Source organism: Lepidothrix coronata, unplaced genomic scaffold (assembly GCF_001604755.1).
Source record: "Lepidothrix coronata isolate B3197 unplaced genomic scaffold, Lepidothrix_coronata-1.0 Scaffold242, whole genome shotgun sequence".
NCBI classification, from domain to species: domain Eukaryota; kingdom Metazoa; phylum Chordata; class Aves; order Passeriformes; family Pipridae; genus Lepidothrix; species Lepidothrix coronata.
In genome coordinates this window covers 708,272-727,179 of record NW_016690422.1, presented here as the reverse complement: position 1 = coordinate 727,179, position 18,908 = coordinate 708,272, and the positions used below count along the sequence as shown (strand labels likewise).

At 40.4% G+C, this 18,908-nt stretch overlaps 1 protein-coding gene across 3 annotated transcripts in view; it reads left to right on the top strand.

Annotated features, from left to right (window-relative positions):
* The window catches only part of TBCD (tubulin folding cofactor D), a 117,685-nt gene that overhangs the window by 11,692 nt on the left and 87,085 nt on the right, over positions 1-18,908 (top strand). For all 3 annotated transcript variants that reach the window (XM_017834837.1, XM_017834835.1, XM_017834838.1), the window contains exons 7-13: positions 264-396; positions 8,323-8,368; positions 11,079-11,211; positions 12,351-12,493; positions 13,298-13,358; positions 13,494-13,568; positions 16,600-16,694. In XM_017834837.1, coding sequence (XP_017690326.1) covers positions 264-396; positions 8,323-8,368; positions 11,079-11,211; positions 12,351-12,493; positions 13,298-13,358; positions 13,494-13,568; positions 16,600-16,694 — 686 coding nt within the window. The remainder of the gene's footprint in view (positions 1-263; positions 397-8,322; positions 8,369-11,078; positions 11,212-12,350; positions 12,494-13,297; positions 13,359-13,493; positions 13,569-16,599; positions 16,695-18,908) is intronic.

The following is an 18,908-nucleotide window of genomic DNA, read 5'->3' as shown; positions in this document are numbered from 1 at the left end:
TTTTGCTGCTTTACAATTAAGATAAATCTTTAGGATTCAAGTTTTAGGTGGGTTTGATGTGAAAGCAAAATTCTGGGCCTTGCTCAGAAGCAGAATGGCCAAACGTGGGATGTTTTGGAGCGTTCCCACCCTCAGCAATTTGGGAAAATATCCACTGGATAACTGTTTTCAGGAACTATAACCACTTTGGATAGCAGTAAAAATGGGTTTTTTTGAGTGTCATAAAGTCAGTAACTGCAGTGTTTTGTGTTTTTCTGTGACAGGTTTATTGTTCGCCCTGATGTCAGGCAAAGCAGGATGGCAGAATTCCTGGACTGGGTGCTCTCCATGTTATCCAAATCCTCCTCCCAGACCATGGAGGGGACTGTCATTGTGAATGGCATGCTCCAGGCCCTGGTAAATATTTCCTTGGAAAGATAGATGATTGGTTTTATGATCAAAGGATACTGTTATGGTAGTTCTTTGATGGCAAATGCACAGAGAGGTTCCTGGTTATTAAAAAAGCAGAAATTAATATACAGCTGGAATCTCCTCCACAAAAGTTTGGACAGTGTAACTTCCCAGGTATGTATATTTTCTTTAAGTTGTCTTGTCATCACCAAATGAGAGTGAAGTTGCCAGTGCTGAGAAATAACTGTCAAAATAGGGCTATTTTTTTTTTTCTCTCTGAACAAAACCTTTGACATAAATTAAAAACTGAGAACTGTACAGAATGAAGAGGTTGAACTTCTCCTATAGCAGTGATCTCTCCTGGACTTTTCAGAGCTGGTAACCAAAATGCAAGGGATGCTTTAAAGTTGTATCCGTTGTTCTGCAACTAACATGCTGTTCTCAGTAGTTTCAAAAAACCACACTAAATGTGTTGGTGTCCTGCTAATCTGAATGAGTTTTTTGTTTAATGCCCTTTCCTTGTGAAGTAATAGTGGTGTATGATTCAAAAGAGCTGAATTCTCAGTTTGGGTTTTAAACTGTACCTGCCACACATGGGGGAAAAATCTGCAATACCTGAAGCACTGCTCTGTGGCAGCACTCCTCTTGTACATCCTAAAAAGGTCTTTTAAAAAGCTTTATTGTAGTTTCAGAAGTATTTTAGAAGTATTGGTGTGCACTTTGAAATACTGGGATGACAGTTCTGGTGTCTGTGGCAGCTCTGATGTCCGAATATATTTGGGTGGAATGGGGGAGTTTGTTGTACCTTCTTGGTTTGGTTGCTGACCAAAGCCGAGGCAGATTCCTGTGTGCAGCCTTTGCACTTGGTCAGGTTTAAGGATTTGCTGCTGTTTGGACAAAGTTTTAATAGTTTGCATTAATTTGCTGCCCTTTCAAACCAGTTGCTAAGAGGACTTGTGTGCAGTGTGGCACTGAACATCAAAGCAAAGTTCTGCAGTGAGGGTGTGGGGTGTGGGGGTTTTTTTTTGTTTCCCTTTTTTTTTTTTTCCCCCCTGTCGAGCTCTTCCAAATAAGAAGACAGGAGAAATGCTCTATATTTAGAATAACTGAGGAGCTGCTGCTCCAGCAGGAGGAAGCGTTATTTGCGTGCACTGCAGCGTTTCAAAAGGCAGAGTGATGTTTCATCATTTTATTGTCAGATCTGGAAAGGGAGCCGGCCTGTTTGCCATTCCCGGGGCGTGATGAGACCTGCAGGATGTATAATGCATTAGTGTTTTGTCGTAATTCCTTTGAGTTTGGCTTTGGCTCCATCCACCTGTTCATTAGTGCTCACTAAGCGAAACAGGTGAATACTCAACAAGTAGAATCGAAACCAGAATGTGATACAATAGACCTGGGAGCAGAGCCTGCTGCCTTGCTTTTGTGGGGCTTCTTTGTTTTTTTTTCTTTTTTTTTTTTTCCTCCTCACAGCTCATAATCCCTCTTCCAATTGGTAGATTTGAGCAGGTCTTTAAAGCCTCTTCTTGCATTCAGTCTTCAGTTTTTCATTTCAGTCACTAAAATGTAAGCATGAGTTACATCATTAGGGAATAAAGGTTTTCAGGGTGGTATGTTTGTATTGAGTGTATTAAAACTGTATCACGTGTGTGGCTTAAGAGGAGCAGAAAATACTTATTTCAAGGGTTAAATATTATAAAAATATTTATATATAAATATATATTTATAAATATTTCTATATATAAAAATATTTTTATAAATATTTTCTATATATAAAAATATTTTTATAATATTTAACTCTTGAATTCCTATTTATGTAAATTAGGTATATTTATATATATATACAAAAATATTCCTAATTTACATAAATATACACATTCTTCGTATTTTAGTATTAAGCATTTTGTATCACACTTGTAGCAACAACGTTGTTAAATGAAAAAATATCAGCTGAAAGTAAGTGTTTAAAGTAAACTTTTTCTCTTAAACATGCAAGATTCTAACTATATAATATATATTATATTTATTGTTATTTACATATATTTTATATATATATAGTGTATATATATTATTATTGTGTAAATATACACATTCTACAAATGAATGCATTATATGGTATTTACATTATATAATATATATTATATTTATTCTATAAATAAGCACATATTTATTCTATAAATAAACATATATTTATTCTATAGATAAACACATATTTATTCTATAAATAAGCACATATTTATTCTATAGATAAGCACATATTTATTCTATAAATAAACACAATATACTTTAACATAACAAGTGATCACTAAGTGTGTAAAGTTGAACACATCCTCATGAGGGACAGCTAATATGGGTCAATAAGCTTCAAAATTCTTTGCCCTTGGATTCCTCCAGGAATTTTTTACTTTACGAGCCAAACTGAGCTGCCTGGGCATTTGTCTCTGAACAAGCAGGAGAAAAAAAAGACCCTTTTCCAGTTTCTGGTCAGTACAGCCAGGCGGGTTTCGGGAATGTGACGGGTTTCGGGAATGATGTAACCCAGCAGAGTGGGGATAAAGAGTCTTCCCCTCAGAACAGAAGGGGGCTGCCCCAAACTTTGGGGGTGTTTGGTCAGGTTTTGATATGGTGCTGCTCATGGTCTGCGCTCAGCCAACGCCTCGGAGCGAGCGCGGCGCGGAAAAACCGCTCGGAAAAGACACGAAACTGCTGCATTTCAATGAAGTGAAACTGCAAGTCAGGGACGCAGGGAGTCGTTGGCCGTGGCTGCCCTTTGATCTGCCTCCTCGTGGCCCCGAGCCCGCCGATCAGGTGTGTGCTGTTTCATCTCCCTCAGCGTTCTGAGCAGAACGAGTCCGGCCGTTCCGGGGCTCCTGTCGGAACACGCACCCGGCATTACACATTGTAATTCCACTGGGGCCGCCTTTTTTTTTCTTTTCCCTTCCACCTGTCGTCAGTACCTGGCCATTTCCCAACAGGGGGGCACCAGCAGAGCGACACTGTTTCAGATTCAGCGTTTCAAACTCTTTTTGTTGCAACTAACCTCGCAATTCGGAATTAAATCCCAGATTCTTCGTGCGTTTAATAATCCCAGATTATTAAAATATTGCTACATTTTTTTTTTTTTATAACATCTGTTTACTCGAAGGAAACTTCTCCCCTGTTTCAAGAATCTGCATTTTAAATTCTCTTGGTCTGGAGGTTTGCTTTTAAACCTGCCATTATATCAAACAGCTTTTTAGTTATCGCTGCAGGGCGCAGCACTCCCAGTTCTTGCGTGACAGAGATGTCATCACGTTGAGGTAGCCTTGGGCATTGAAACTTATTAAACCTTATTTGTTTTATAAGTGATTCAGTATACAAGTGTGAGTAATAATTAAAAAAAATAAAACGCCCTACACAGTGATCTGATGAAACTCGAGTCTTAAGAACGAGGCATTTCCCTGAGCTGTCTCTAATGCAAAGGTTATTTAGCAATAGCTACATGCTTATGTAAATTTGGCTCCAGGGAAGAAAGAACTCTCTAACTCCATTCTTTCAGACCCAGAGGCACAAAAATAGAATATTTCCAAATAGAATGTTTCCCAAGTCTCTGTATTTTTGGCATTCTCAAAGAATTGGCCGTGTTAGGATTGTCTGTTGGCATTACTTTTTTTAAAAAGGGGTTGTTGCTTAGTGGTTTGGTGATAAAGGTGTAGAAAAAGCAGTGTTGGTGAGAGAAACCAAAGTTCTTATGTTTGCAGGTACCAAAGGCACTGACTCCTTCCTGATAATGTCATTTCTGTCCTGAGTGTCACAGAGTATTTGTTCTAATGTGGCCTTGTCTGACACTGCTCAGGTTTTTCCTTCTCAGCAGGAGTTTTGTGGTTTGTTCAAGGTCCAGCAGTTCTGTTGTCATAAAGCTGTTTCTTTTTCCTGTCGTAAAGCTGTTTCGTTTTCCTGTCACAATGTGTTACTGTCTCAAGCTGCTAAATTTTATTTCCCTTCCAAATATTTAAAATCTGTGGTTTTGGGTCATCTTAAGATGGAAAGGAGATACTCTGTCAGCTCTCCATGTGTTGGTCTAAACTTCTCAGACATTCAGCTGATAAATAACTGAGGTCACATGGAAGGTGCCATCCTTTGGATCCCTGGGCTGTGTTGGTGTCTGACGTGGATGTGTTGTGGTGATGCTCAACACCCAAACACGTGTGTCCCACAGCAGGAGTGCTGCTTGTGCTGGAGACAGAGCGAGAACAAGGGCTTTAACTAACCCATTTAACCATTAGCTGCACATGGAGGTAGGGAATATTTAATGCATTCTAAGTGAACTGAGGTTCTGACAGCATGTCCTCTCTCCTTGCACCCAGCCAGGAGGCAGGGATGGCTGATGGCATTCCCTGGGTGTTGTGTGGCTACCAGGGGGTGCTCCAGAGCAGTGCAAGGCATCATTTCCTGCTCTTCCCAGCGAGGCTGGAATTATCCTCCCAGTCCTCCACTTGGTTACAACCAGAGGGGAGATCCAGACTTGTGCCTCCTGCTCGGCAGGAAGATCCACTCGCTCCCCAGCGGCCAGGCCACCCCTCGTGGTGATTTGTGTAGCTTGGGGAACAAGTCCTGGAGATGATCCCGACTGATAGACCTCCTGCAGGTCGGGCCCAAAGTGGGTTAGGCAGACAATTGGCAGGTGTGGTGTCTCTGCCGGGATTACTGAGAAACTGGGCTGTGTTTGCCTTGCCCGGCGCTGTTTCTAAAGCAGAGCCAGACCTGACAGTCGTCATTGCTTGCACACCACTGATCTTCTCTAATTTGTAGGTGGCTTAATTATTTATAAGAGAGGGAGTCACATACTTCTCAACAGTTGAGCAGGTTGGGTGAGCTGTGTGCTTTGTGTCCTCATTAGGTGAGGAGCCCGTGGCGTAACTCCGGCTGCCGGGATGCTCCGACAGGCAGGCTCCTGGCTTTCAGCACTGGCAGCTGCTGACACCAGAGTGCCTGTGCAGGTGGCAAACCAAGCTTATTAATTGCTTTGTTTGTATCAGATTTTTGGAAATGGTGTGCCTTGGATATTTTTCTTCCTTCAAGGCAGGAAGTTTAAGCTGGATACTGCAATGCTGATTCGGCCTTTTTCCTATATTTTTCCTATATTTCCTATATTTTCTTTTTATGTTTTCCATTCATGCATCTTGAACTTCTCTTGTTAGTACAACCCCTGTGAGCTCCAGGCTTGCAGGATTTTTCTGAGGCAGTAACTGTATTGTACATGCCTGACTGTAGCATGTAGCATGTGCTGGAAGAAAATACACACTTTTTTCTTTCTCTTTTCCCAAAGTGCTCTCTTATTTCCTCTGGAAAATCTATCTGCTACACTCAAAAGTTTGAGAAATTTGGACTTCTGCATGCTTTGGCTCGTAAAGAAATAATGAAATCTTCTTTTCTTGTCTTTTCTGCACTCAGAAAAAAACCAAACCCAGACACTGGATTTCCTGCTGTGTTGAATATCTGAAGAGTAGTTCCCCATAGTTGGGTTGTTACATATTTAGTTCTGTAAAAATTGCTTTAAAAGTGGCTCTTAAACTTCTCTGACAGAGAAATACCCAATGCTTCACTGGCAGAAACACCAATAACCTGCTCCAAGGCTTCATTTGACCCACAGAGCACCTCCATGGGTGCCAACAGAACCTTCTTCCCTGTCAGACATTTTGCATTTTCAGCTTTGTTTATTCCAAAACCAGTGGGTAATGTATTTTACTGATCAACAACCATGGAAATATTAAGTCCCATTTTTTAAAACTTTAGTTTTTAATTCAAGCAGAGCAGCTACGATGTCCTTTGGGTAATTTTTACTTCCCCTAAAAATGTGTATTGATAGACTAAAGCCCCTTAATCCACATCTCAGTTGATATAGAGTTGTTGCTATGATGATTTTAACATCTGGAAGGATATTACAAATCGTTGTAGTTTTGTTTGGGAGTAGGTGTTCTGTGTTGCAGACAGTTTGAAATTTAGGTTTTAATGAAACTGCTGTGGGGAAACAATGTGTGTTCTGGCTGCTTTGTTCAGAAAATAATAGAAATGGCTGTGACATGGAATCTGCCCAGGTCACTGTGCTAAATTCACTCATAGGTGTGTGAGGCTGTTTTCTTACTTTTTTTTATTAAAGCATTTAAAAAAATTCCTGTGCAGTATTTGAAGAGTTTTCTCATTTCCTGCTCTTGTGTTGGTTGATTCCTTCCCACATCTCGCTCAGAGGTGGCACCTTCAGTTCTGTTTTTCCTGGGGAGTCAGTCCTGTGAAAACTCATGGGGAAACTCGTAGGAAGGTGCCAGAATTTAGGAACTGTGGAAGACTGAAAGCATGTTGGTGTCTTGAGGATCTGTTCCACCTTTGCAGGGTGCCTTGGCCGGGTGCTGAGCGGTGTGGGAGCAGACATCCAAAGGCCTTTGTGCAGGAGCATTCCCAAAGATCTGTTAAAAACCTGTTTCTTTGCTTTGTCACTGCTTGAGGAATTACACTGTGCTTTGTTTGAAAATACTTGAATATAATACTAAACATTTGGAGGCAGCCTGTGTGTGTGCCTTAAAAACTTCATTTGCTGTTCATTGGGCTGTTGGCCAGCGAGGAGAAGGAATTGTGAGAATGCAGGGATGCTGCTGTGTCTCCAGCGTTCCTGGCAGAGCATGTGGAGAAAACAATGATGGGGTTTTAAAGCAGAACACAGGAACAAAGTGATGAAGAAATGAGCTTCTGCATGTTTCAACAAGGAGGTAGAGAAATTTCAGAGGCGCTCTAGATTTGTTGTACCAAAGGTTTGGAGGTTTTCTGACAGCTTTTCTTTAGGCTTTTTAGCACAAAACAGTTTTGTTGTATGTCAGTGAGAAATATTTGTATTTTCTTTAACACTGACATGGTATATTGCTAAAAGCTGTGCCACATTTATACGTTTGTGTTGGTATTTATTGGCTGTTCTTCTGGGCCTGAAGTCCTTCTGCAGCGTTGCTGCTTTGTAAATGTCATTTTTAAGGGATTCCCTCACCGTTGCCTGCATTAAAATCTTAAATACTTCCATATATAATACCAAATTCCCATATATAGCTCGTAGTGGAGCTGATCAGCAGTGCTAATTTGGGATCCTGAAGTGCAGTTTGGTACCAAACCAAACCAGGACGGGCACACAGCCCCGAGGTGTTTTTCTTGCCCGCGTTGCTCCCAGCCCCGCCTGCAGCGCGGGAGGTGTGTGTGTGTGTGTGTTTGGTATGTGTGAGAAACTGTGGACTTTTAGGGGAAGTCTGTTCTTGTTTAACCCCCAGGCATATTTACTGAGGAAGATTTTCCTTCTGGTGAATGCCAGAGCAAGGGCAAACAAGTGCCTGAGCACGGGAGTTTTGATGCGCGCTGGGAGAGCAGAGGAAGCGTTTAATGTGTCCTTTAATGTGTAAGGTGCTCTCTCAGGTGTTTGCAGTCCCTTTGTCTCTCTGGGGCTTGATCTAACCGGGGTATTTAATTGTAGAGAAGATGGTTTTGGAAACTTTGTGCTCTTTGCTGCACAAATCCCTCAGCACAGGAGTTGAGTTGGACTGTTGGAGGTGTATTTGCAGAGGTTTGCCCTCCCAGGTGTCTGTAGGTGGTTTAGGCTCTCACAAGCTGTGACTCCTGTCACAGGGACCTGAGTTGGCCCAAAACTGGTTACTTTTATTTTTCTCTTTTTTTTTTTTTTTTTTTTTCTTTCCTTGTTTTTTTTAATTCTCTCTTGAGTGTTTTTTGGCCAGCTCAGCCCCCTGAGCAGTTACCAAGAAGTGTAACTGCACCCTGAGACTCTTTTCCTTTTATGCAATTTAAATCAGCAAACACCACAGGTTATTGCATGAACAATAAAAAGTATTTTAAAAGTAAATACTTGGTAAGTCATGTTGTAGAATCTCTGTATTCTCATGTCTGTTTTCCCTATTTCACTTGCAGGCACAGCTGTTTAAACATGGCAAGAGAGAGGATTGCTTGCCATATGGTAAGTTTGTAATATCTTGATTTCAGTTTTTAAAGCCATTGCAATCAAAAAGGGAAAGGAAGGTTAACCTGGACATAAGTGGTGCTGTAAGGAGTGAAATCAACAGGGAAGTGATAAAGCAGGGAAAACAAGGGGAGCAAAAGTAGAGATGACTGTGAGGGAGGAGCAGATGCCACCAGGGAATGTTGTGTTGGAACAGCACGTCCGAGGATTTGGCAGGTGATCACACTGGCCATTGCTGTAATACAGGAGCTGAACATGGAACATACAACCTGTAAGATGTGGAAAATATTTTTAAAAATTCGTTAGAGCATTAACTAGTTTTGTAAATATTACTGCTGAAAATTTTGCAGACTCTTCAAGTTTAAACTTAAGCACAGGGTTTCAGAAAACCCAAGAACTGGTTGTGTACAGGACCCAGCTGGAATTATGTCAGGATACTGTTGGAATAAAAAAAAGGTTTTGGTGAAAAGAGATTGTACTGGATGTAATGAGGGATAGACAGGTACCATAAAGAGAGCACAGAGGGTTCTGAACAGTGTAGCTGCTGGTTGGATTTATGTTCATCTCGTGGTGAATCCTGGAGTATGGTCAGAGCTGACTGTAATGATCTTGGGTTTTATTGATAGCAGCAAAGAGAGGCAGGGAAAGATGGTGGCTAATTCCAAAACACTACAAAAGACCTCATCAGTTTTGTGGAGCTCATCCAAGTAGCAGAAAAGGGGTTCGTGCTGTTCTCAGGAACCAAGCAGTGATGTAAACTCTTGTCAGAGTGCTCGATTTCACTCATGCAATTATTTTGGCCCCAAGAATTTCACTAATGCAATTAATTATTTTGGCCCCGAGAAGAAGATTTTTAAGTTTAGTGCTGGAAACAGTTTCATTTTTCCAGTTCCTAAGTCTGAGAGGCAGATAATTCCTTAGAAAATGCCTGAGAGATGGGTAAAGATGGAGATAAGATAGTGGAGACAAATAACATGGAACCACACAGGTGCTGTGTGACTGGTCAGGAACAAACAGCAAATACTGGGAATGCCATCCCACAGAACTGGCAGACAGCACTGGAGAAGCTGTCAGAGAAGCAGAATAATAAACAGGCTGGATAAAATATGGTATGACACAAAATTACATAATTTGAAATATGCAGCTGTACAACACAATAGTCTTAGTGGGTATGGAAAGAGCATATTGAGCCCACAAAATGAACCCTGCTGGTAAAAGCAGATTCTTTGGCCCATGGCACAGAAAGAATATTGAGTAGTTATGAGTCTGGTAATAAGGGAAAAATCAGGGGTGTACCAGTGACTAAATTTACCTTAGAAAATCTAAAATCTCACAACTGAGAAGCAGATATTCAGATGGAAACTGTTCGGGATAAAAAAATGTGAGAGACAAAAAATACCTCAGATTTTTAGTTATAACAAATCTGAGGACGAAATAGGAGAAAAGAAATAGGCAAATGTCAAAGAAAGGTCCTGTTTGAAGTAATTTGTGACATAGAACTTGGTTTGAAAACAAACACTAGTCCTGAAGCCATTACCTGGATCTGTAGATATTACAGTGATTCGAGAGCTGAGAGGACTTGGAAGAGGCTTATATTTGTATATTCTTAATTTGTTTTCTCTCTGTGAATATTGATGTTTCTGCAGCCTCTTCCTCCTAAACCATCAGTCTCTCAAGCTTTTATAACTGCAAAAAATCCAGGTTGCTGGAAAGTGTCCAAGCAATGGTCATCATCACTGGCTTCACCTTGTTGTCTGCATGGATCATTTATTAGTATTTTAGTAGGTCAGGATCCATCCCCTGCCTTTCAAAGACTGAGGAGGTTTGTAAGTCGTGTCCTACAACTTCTCAGACTTTGAAATAATTGGGTTTTCTTTGATCTCTCTATTTTGAAAACCCTGATACTGGAGGAAGAGGTTGCAGAGCATTCTGCCAGGGTGATTCCTTGTGTGCAGTGTTGTTTGGAAGAATGATGGTCCTTTGTAGCCCAGGTCATTAGTCTCTATTAGCTCATGGTCAGCCTTCAATCAAGAATTATTTTCAGCCTGATAAAATTACAAAAGGTCTTTTTTATTTGTAACAGGCACGGGTTCCCTGTGAAAATTTGGAAACCTGGAGCCTTATACTCATTAGCCCAAGATTCTCCTTTCCCTGTGTTTTTTTACTTCGCTGGACAAATAACTTTGTTCCCTTTGATGTGCCCAGATGAGAGGTTTTGTGGCCGACTGTTTACACATACACAGTGTTTCTCATGCCTAAATGTTTATGGCCATCCATCCTCATAAAAATCTCTGTGCCAGAGGATTTAGGTTGGTGCTGCCTGAAAATACTGAGCAAGGAAAGGGTGTGCAGGGACTGATGAGTTTTCTGAGTAAATGAATATTTTCTGAATCTTGGTTCTGTTAGATTACTGAAAATTCTCAACACTTGAACGTGTTGCTTCCAGTGAGAATTAGAGGCATAAGCACTCTGGGAATGTAGATTATCATTTTCATAGTCAAAATGAATCCTCAAAGCCATCCTTCCTGCTTGGGCAGTGAAGGGTATTGCCACTATTTGACCAGTGTCAGAGCTACTACAAAGTAGGTAATAAGGCATTTGCATTTCAGCAGCACTTTTTAAAAATTTGAATCTTCTAAGGGACATTCAAAACTTGAAGATTTTCATAGCAAGATTTTTTTGAAAAGCAGTTTGTTTTGTTTTCCAGCTGTTACTGTGCTCGAGTGTCTGGACAAGTGCAAGTTGTCAGAGAGCAACCAGATGGTCCTGCGCAAGCTGGGCATGAAACTGGTTCAGAGGCTGGGACTGACATTTGTGAAGCCAAAGGTGGCGAAATGGAGGTCAGTTTAAAGCTGGAATAGTTAAAAAAAAATAAATTCCGAAAGGACAAAAACCTTAGAAATACCTAAATCTGTATATTTGTCTTCTGCCCTCCTAAGTTTCCCTAAAAGAAAAAGAAATCCCTGTGTTATTTGGGAACGAACATATTGTTCATTTGTACTATTTGGAAAAAGTAGATTTCTTGTGCTGTGGTTTCCTGTAATTTTTTTCAATTTTGGAGCATGAACTGGGGCTGGGATTAGCCAGATCTGGCTTTGCACGTTGCACAGGCAGAAGCCTGTTCCCATATAACGCAGAACTCACGAAATATGGGAAGAGACCGACCTTTGTTCCTGATTTAGTACAATTTTGTAAGAGTGAACATAACTTTTTCCATTACCTGGTACTACCCTGATCCGATAGAAAGTTCACAGGGGAAAAGTGGTTTGCAATCCCACTCTGGTTTTGCATATTAGTCAGGTTTTGGTGTCTGGTTTTATGTACTGCCAGAGGGCAAACTCTTTTTGAGATTTCTCGCACTGATATTTTAAAATTGCAGGCTTCCTTGGTGACTATTTTTATTGTATTTATTTTACCAGCTTTTGAGAACATCCTTAGGCATAGAAAATTCTTTTTAGGTGGAGAATGTACCTTGCCCGATGGCAAAAGTCATTTTAGCATGTAAAGTCTATCTTTTGTAAGAATGCATCTACACCAGGGGCTAAATATCCGAGTACAGCTCGGTCAGAAAGTACTAAGCCAGCTTTAACATTTAAAAAACAATTTTTAATAAGCTGATTTTATTAATTAATTAATTTATTTTTTTTTTAGGTTTCAGAGAGTCTTTCAGGGCATGGGAATTTCGCCTCTCTTTATTGTCAGCAGTGGAAAATAGGTTATACTGAAACAGGAAAGGGAGGGATAATGAAAAGGAACCATTTGAATAGTCTGGCTCTTCTCACCTTGGAAAATAGACAACTGGGTCAGGAGGAAGGAGAGTGGGATACTTCTCCCTTTCCTTTAAAGCAGCCACTAAATAAGTGGAGAGCTGTAGCCTGGGAGGTGTAGGAATGTGACAGACAGGCTTTGTGTCAGCATGTCCCTATTTCAGTTGGAAAATAAATCAGAAAAATCAACGCAATGTGTGTTTGTTGTGCAGGTACCAGCGTGGCTGTCGCTCTCTGGCTGCCAACCTGCAAGCTCAGGGTGCTGTTGTGCAGAACCAAAAGAGAGAAGCTGCTGCTGAAGCTGATGATGATGATGAGGAATATGACATCCCAGCAGAGATTGAAAACGTTGTAGGTGTGTTAAAACTGGAGAGAAATTGTTGTAGTGCTGCAAATTAAACGTATGTTGGAAAACAACCCGCTTAGGGCTAAGAAAGTCACGTGGGTGTCTGTGCTAAACGTGAACAATTGGAGAGACTCTAAAATTTCAGTCTGTGCAACTGATTCAGATAGATTATGTTTTGTCAGATTATTTGGATTTCAGCATCTCCAGCAGAAAGTCAGCCCTGGAGCACTTCTTGTGGGGTTGGGGCATGGAGATACCGAAATGTGTTTTACCAGTTTTATCCAGTAATGTGAAAGAGGTGCCTTGAACCTTTCACAAATGGAAGGCTGAATTAAAATTTGTAATGAAATACACACCAAAAAATTATGTCACATGAAAGCTGAAGAGTTATGGTTTAATTTTCAGACTGTGGTAGTATGGAAGGAGCAGCATTTTTAATAGTGTGCAGCTGTACAGCAGGTCCTCTGCTTGCTGGCTGGTGAATATTCTGTAAATAAATAGGCCAGAATTGCCTCAGGAGACTTTTATGACTGAATAATCTAATGGACCTCTGCAAAAAGCTCCATGACCTCCATTTTGAATCTTTTACACGACTTAAAATTTCAAATCTGATTTTCTCTTTTTGAAAACAACTTAGACACGTTTCTTTGATTTTTGAGTTGTACAAGGGTGACTAATGGAAGAAATCTAGATACAAAAATTTTTATCAAAGAGGCAGTTTTTTTAAGAGGAAGATGATTTTTGAACATTTTAAGAAATCTTTCTGGTGTTTAATAAGACTAATTTTTTTTTTTTAAATAAAACTATTTGCAGAGCAACTGTTGGTTGGGCTGAAGGACAAAGACACCATCGTCAGGTGGTCTGCAGCCAAAGGGTAGGTCTGTTGTGGTTACTCTGATCAACTAAAGTAAACAATATAGAAATACTGATTTTTTTATGACTTACTAGCTGACTGCAGTTCTAATGAGTCACTGTATACTTCTCTTTCTTTTTCTTTTAACTTCTGTAGAATTGGTAGAATAACTGGAAGACTTCCAAAAGAATTAGCAGATGACGTGATCGGGTCTCTGTTGGACTGTTTCAGGTAAAAATCTTATTGCAGACTTTACATGCATCTGAAATATGACTGCTTGTGGAGCAGGGGGACAAGAGTTAGGAAGACAGGTCTAAAAATCTGTAAATTTTGTTACTGCCCTTCTCCCTGATTTCAAAATCTTTGAAGGCACAGATAGGCTAAGGATATTCAATAAAGAAATTATTCCTAATCCTTCCTCTTGACCCCATTCGAAGGTAAGGTGGAAGGACTGAAGTTGAACTTGGGAAGAATAAAAAAATGCTCATTAACTTGCTGCTTTAGAAGTTCCTGTGTGTGCTCAAGGCTCATGTCTTGAGTGTAGTGTCCATCCTCAGAAATGCAGTGACACTGGAAATAATGTTCAGAAGGGTTGTGAGGATCACCAGAGGTAACAAGCCATCTTTGTGTGAGGGGAGGCTGAAACACATGGGGAGAATGAGGAATAAAGGGGGTATAATAGAGGTTTATGAACTGGGGAATGGTGTGGAAATGGTTGCCCTCTACATTTTATAGCACTAGAAGCAAACTCAAGCATCAGGTGGCAGGTTTGGAATAAAGACAAGGTGTGGTTAGTGATGCAGCACAGAGTTCAAGTGTGAAAACTTCTTGCCACAGGACCTTGTGGATACTGAAAGTACTTGCCTGAATAAAAAGTGTGCTTTTTGTCTGTGAACTTGCCCATGATCTGCCAGAGTTTGGAAGTGCTTTTGAGAGTGTTGCAATATGCTGGTTCTTACCCTCTTGCTAAGGCTTGTGCTGTGGCTGTGTCAGAGGGGCTTTGGGGCCAGTTTAATCTCCAGCTGGGTCACAAAGAACTATGAGGATGTTCTTTTGGAGCACTTCAGTGTTGGATGTCAGGGCATGTAAAGGACTAAGTTATTAAACAAGTCTGATGTGCCTTTTTTAAATATCAAATTGCTCATTGGGTCTCCACTGAGTACCCGAAAATCTAAAGTAGTGGTTTAGAGTAAGCCAGTAACAAAAAGAATTTCTTTATTGACAGGAAATACTGGTCATGTTCAGTTTGTCACTCAGATGTACTCAGTTTTAAGAAGTCCTCACACATTTGTTGAGAGTACAAATTAAAAATACCAGCTCAAAGGATGACACGTTAAAAAGAAAGAAGGTATAAAGTCTTAAAAACTTGCAAGGAAAGTATCCACTTAGATGATCCTTCCACTGTGGTACTGTGATTAATTTAAGAGGTGCTGCTGATCTCAATTATCCCTGGAGCTTCAAAGACCTGCACCCAGAGTGTTTTCTTTCCTTGTTTTTCAAGTCATAGGGATGAGTAACTCAACTAGTAATTGAGTGACCTGCTTTCTTCAGAAACACCTGGGAACAAACGTAGGCAAGGACAGAGGGAATCTCTGCTGGGTTCTCTGGCTAAATGTGTCCAAAATAAGAATAAATCAGTTGCTCATCAGAGGCACTTGGCTATATCTCTTGGGATAAGAATAAAGGATTTCTTATGTGTAGGTAGGTTATATGTAGACAAGAGGCAGTGAAGAAATAAGGGGTAATTTTTCACAGTGTAGGAGTTGATCATCACAGTCCTGCCAGGGTCTGTGTGAGCCCTGTGCTGTTCAGTGTACCCATAAAGAATCCTGGAAAAAAGAGGAACAAGGAGGTGAGGAAATCAGCTGATGATTTAAAGTTGATTCAGTGTAGGGAGAGCTAAAGTGGACAGGAAAATGTTATAGAAGCCCAAGTTAAGTAACGAGCCAGTAAATGATGTATAAAATGTAATGTCTAATGAGTGCAAACTGATGCTCTTGAGGCAAATGCTGCTCACTGTAAAACAGCTGGAAGCCACTGACCTGTCCAAGTGTTGAAGTGCTCAGCAGCTGACAGGGAAAAGAAGGCAAATGGAGTGTTGGATATTAGGAAAGGAAGAGATAACAAAACTGAACAGTCAGAAGTGGTTTAATTGATGGAGCTGCTTACAGGTGGAAAGAAAAAGCAGAGGGATGTGATTTTATGTATCTCCATTATCAATGTGGAGGAAGGGGAAAGCAAGTGGTTGTTTACACTTCACTCTCTCCCATGATGTGAGAGCAGGGAGGGATCAGGAAGTGCATTTTCACGCAATTATAATTAACCTGTGGAAGTCATTGCCACGGGATGTTATGGGAGCCAAAAGTGTAAAGGGAGTTCAAAAAGGGATTATTCAAATTAATGGAAGAGAGTCCCTTCAGAGTTTATTAAATATGGCATCTGGCTGCAACCTCTGGCTGGAGCAGTGTCTGCTGGTAATTGCCAGAGCCAGGGGGAGGCAATAAGGGAAAGGTCCTTCGTGCTGCATCTTTGGCTGAGCATCTGCTCTTGGTCCTTGTCAGAGAGGGGATTCTGGGAGAGACAAAGCTTTGATATGACCTAGTCTGTCTGGTCAATGTTTTATTCTTAGATTGCTAACCCTAGTTTAATACAAAATGAACTTTGTGTATGTTTAACCCTGTTCAACCTTTCCCCTTCCCACTCGTTATCTGCCAGCCCAGCACAAATTGTTTGCCATTTTGGGTATTTTTTACTGTGTTCACTACAAGTTTCTCTGGTTTATGCTTTTTAAAGGTAGATAAACACCACTGTTTGCTCAGTGCAGAAACTCCTGTGATGTGTTTGTTGGGAACTGTCACTCGAACCTCTTTTGCAAGTTAAGGACTGTGTTTGACACTAAATTCATTGGTTATTTTGGGTATGTTCTGTAAATCTACATCTTTTACAGTGTACTAGGAAGTTGTTTTCCTTTTCTGGATGAGTTTCAGGTATTGTACTCTTTTGTGCTGAGTTACATTTATAGCCATAAATGGGTTTTTTGCTGATTTGGTCACATTTATAGCAGTATTTATGTTGCACAAATGAGAAGAAAAACATGTTCAGCTTGTCATTCTTCTATTTTACAAGTCCAGCAGGGTCAATAACACAATAAGCACATGCTGGTTTGGATGAGAGGGGTCTTTTAAAGTGTTAGGGATTCCCCATGAGAAATGAAATTCTGAAAGGGAGGGTCAGTTTTAACCAAATTTTGTTCTAACACCAGTTTCCAGGAGACGGACAACGCGTGGCACGGGGGGTGCCTGGCCCTGGCCGAGCTGGGCAGGAGAGGATTGCTGCTCCCTTCCCGAATTTCAGATGGTGAGTTGGAGTTCATGTGAGTTCATGAAATAACAATTTATATTATTAGAGATCAAATGTGTGGCAATAGGCTGGAATTTGCTGATGTGAGTGTGCTGAACGATGAGTGAAGTGTTGAATTCTGGAGTAAAACATACACCCATGGGGATATTTAAGTACTCCTGTCAAAGCATTGGCTTGGGTGTGCCTTTTTTATACTTAATAAATATTTCTTTCCAAAATTGAATAACTTCTTGGGGTTTTTCTCCTTTCTTCCTCCCTCCCATGTTTCTTTGTGCAGTTGTATAAAATAATTCTGAATGTCTCTATATTGTGTCAGTGTCATTATTTAAATAGAATATATTAAATAATTGATGACTAACTTGCACTTTAAAGCCAGTAGCTTGTGCTGTTTGTTTCTGGTTAAATTTCAAAGGCCAGTTTCATGTAATTTATACATTAACTGTTTATGTTTTTAATGGGTTTTTGAAATAGCAGGATGGAAAGAAAAAGAACAGGGCAGAGGAATTGTTTCTTTGTGTGTTCTGTAGTTTTCAACATACACTGAAGTACAGAGATACTAATGTGAAAAAGAGGAGTTCTGTGTGATTTTGGTCAATGTTTTACAGAGTGGGAATGACAAAAGCACAGTGTAGCAGTACACATCCACTCTTGGGTGCTTTTACAGCAGTGTCTTGTTCCAGATAGTTCTTTGGATCCCCTCTGGTGCTCCTGTGTTGAACGGAGAAGTTGAACACCAAATTTCAAAAATGTTTCAAAACTGGTGTTTCGTAGTAGTAAGTTGGGTTGCCAAATCTTTCCTGTTCTGAAGATCTGTAAAATATGGCATTTAATACAGTTTATTACTGTGTCTCCATAGAAAGAATTCATGCCCAGTGTGGCACGTGCTGCACGTGAGAAGGTTTGTGCAGTTGAGCCTTCAGTTGGTTTCTCTTTTTAATTACTTTTACCCTTACGTGATAAAGGTGAAACAGTTAAAAAACCTCCCAGCTTAAAGCTGTGGAATCATGAATGGAAAATCCTCCAAAGGTAAACCTCTGACAAAAGCAAAACTGTACACCTCTGTCAGGGAACCTGGATAACCTCATGTCAGAGGTTTTTATTTCATTTGAGGAGGGGAGATCAGGTAGAGTTCATCACTGGAGCTTGTTTTTATGGATAATATTTGTATAGAGCTGGGGGAGAACAAATCCTTGAAGTGTATGGAAAAACCACCAAGAAGGTTTCCCTTGTTCACTTAAATTTAAATTAACGAGAAAAGAGATACATGAAATTTTTTTTTAATATTATGGATAAAGGTAACTATGAAATTTTCTACTTCCAGAGAATAGTGAGCCAAATAGCTTAATGTAGTGTGAAAAGCAGCAGTGGTGACACTAGACTCTGTAATTTCATGTTGGGAAATTAGGGATTTGGTAGTGTCTGTCCTAAGCTTGAAGCTTTAAACTTGGACTGGAAAGCAGCCCTTTCTCCTTATTTAATCACATACTGATGTAGAGCTTGGTACATCACCCTGACTTACTGCTTGCTGTTGTCATTTGAGTTAATTGAGCTTTTCCTGTTACCTCATTCCCCCTGTTCACACTCAGGTTGCTATTCTTACCTTCTGATAATCTGGGAAAAGCTTTTCTCCGTGAAAGATGAAATTACAGATCAGTGTATTCTCAGTTTGTTTCTTAGCTCAGAAGCTGAACCCCTGTAATTTACTGTTTAATGCTGAACTGGTTACAATGCTCTGGCTGAGCTGTCGGCTCAAAGCACCACAGCACGAAACACGAGGGGAAAAAAAGCTGGGAATTCTGCATTGCGTTGAATGCAGCTCCACTTCCTTATGTAGGTTCACACCTGCTAGTGATGCTCAGGCAGGGGAGGATTTATCTTACCTGAATAATGGTCAGTGAGAAATGTATACCCATGGTTTTCTGTGAATAACACTCGCTCTGGGTTTATCCTTACACCGATAGTGCCACTGTGCAAATTTACACAGGGGAGCAGCCTTATTTTAGTTTAAGACTTCTGTAGCAGTTTGGGTAAGCTGGACAGAAGCTTTAAGGCAGAAGGAATTTTGAGCTTGTACAGATGAATTATGTGCATAATGAATTTGCATCTGAAAGAAGCCCCTTTAGGGTCGGTGGGTGTCCATGCCAAAATTCTGCTTGTCCATTGAAAATTTAGTTAGCAATTTCTGGCTGCTTCTTCTTCAACATACATGTT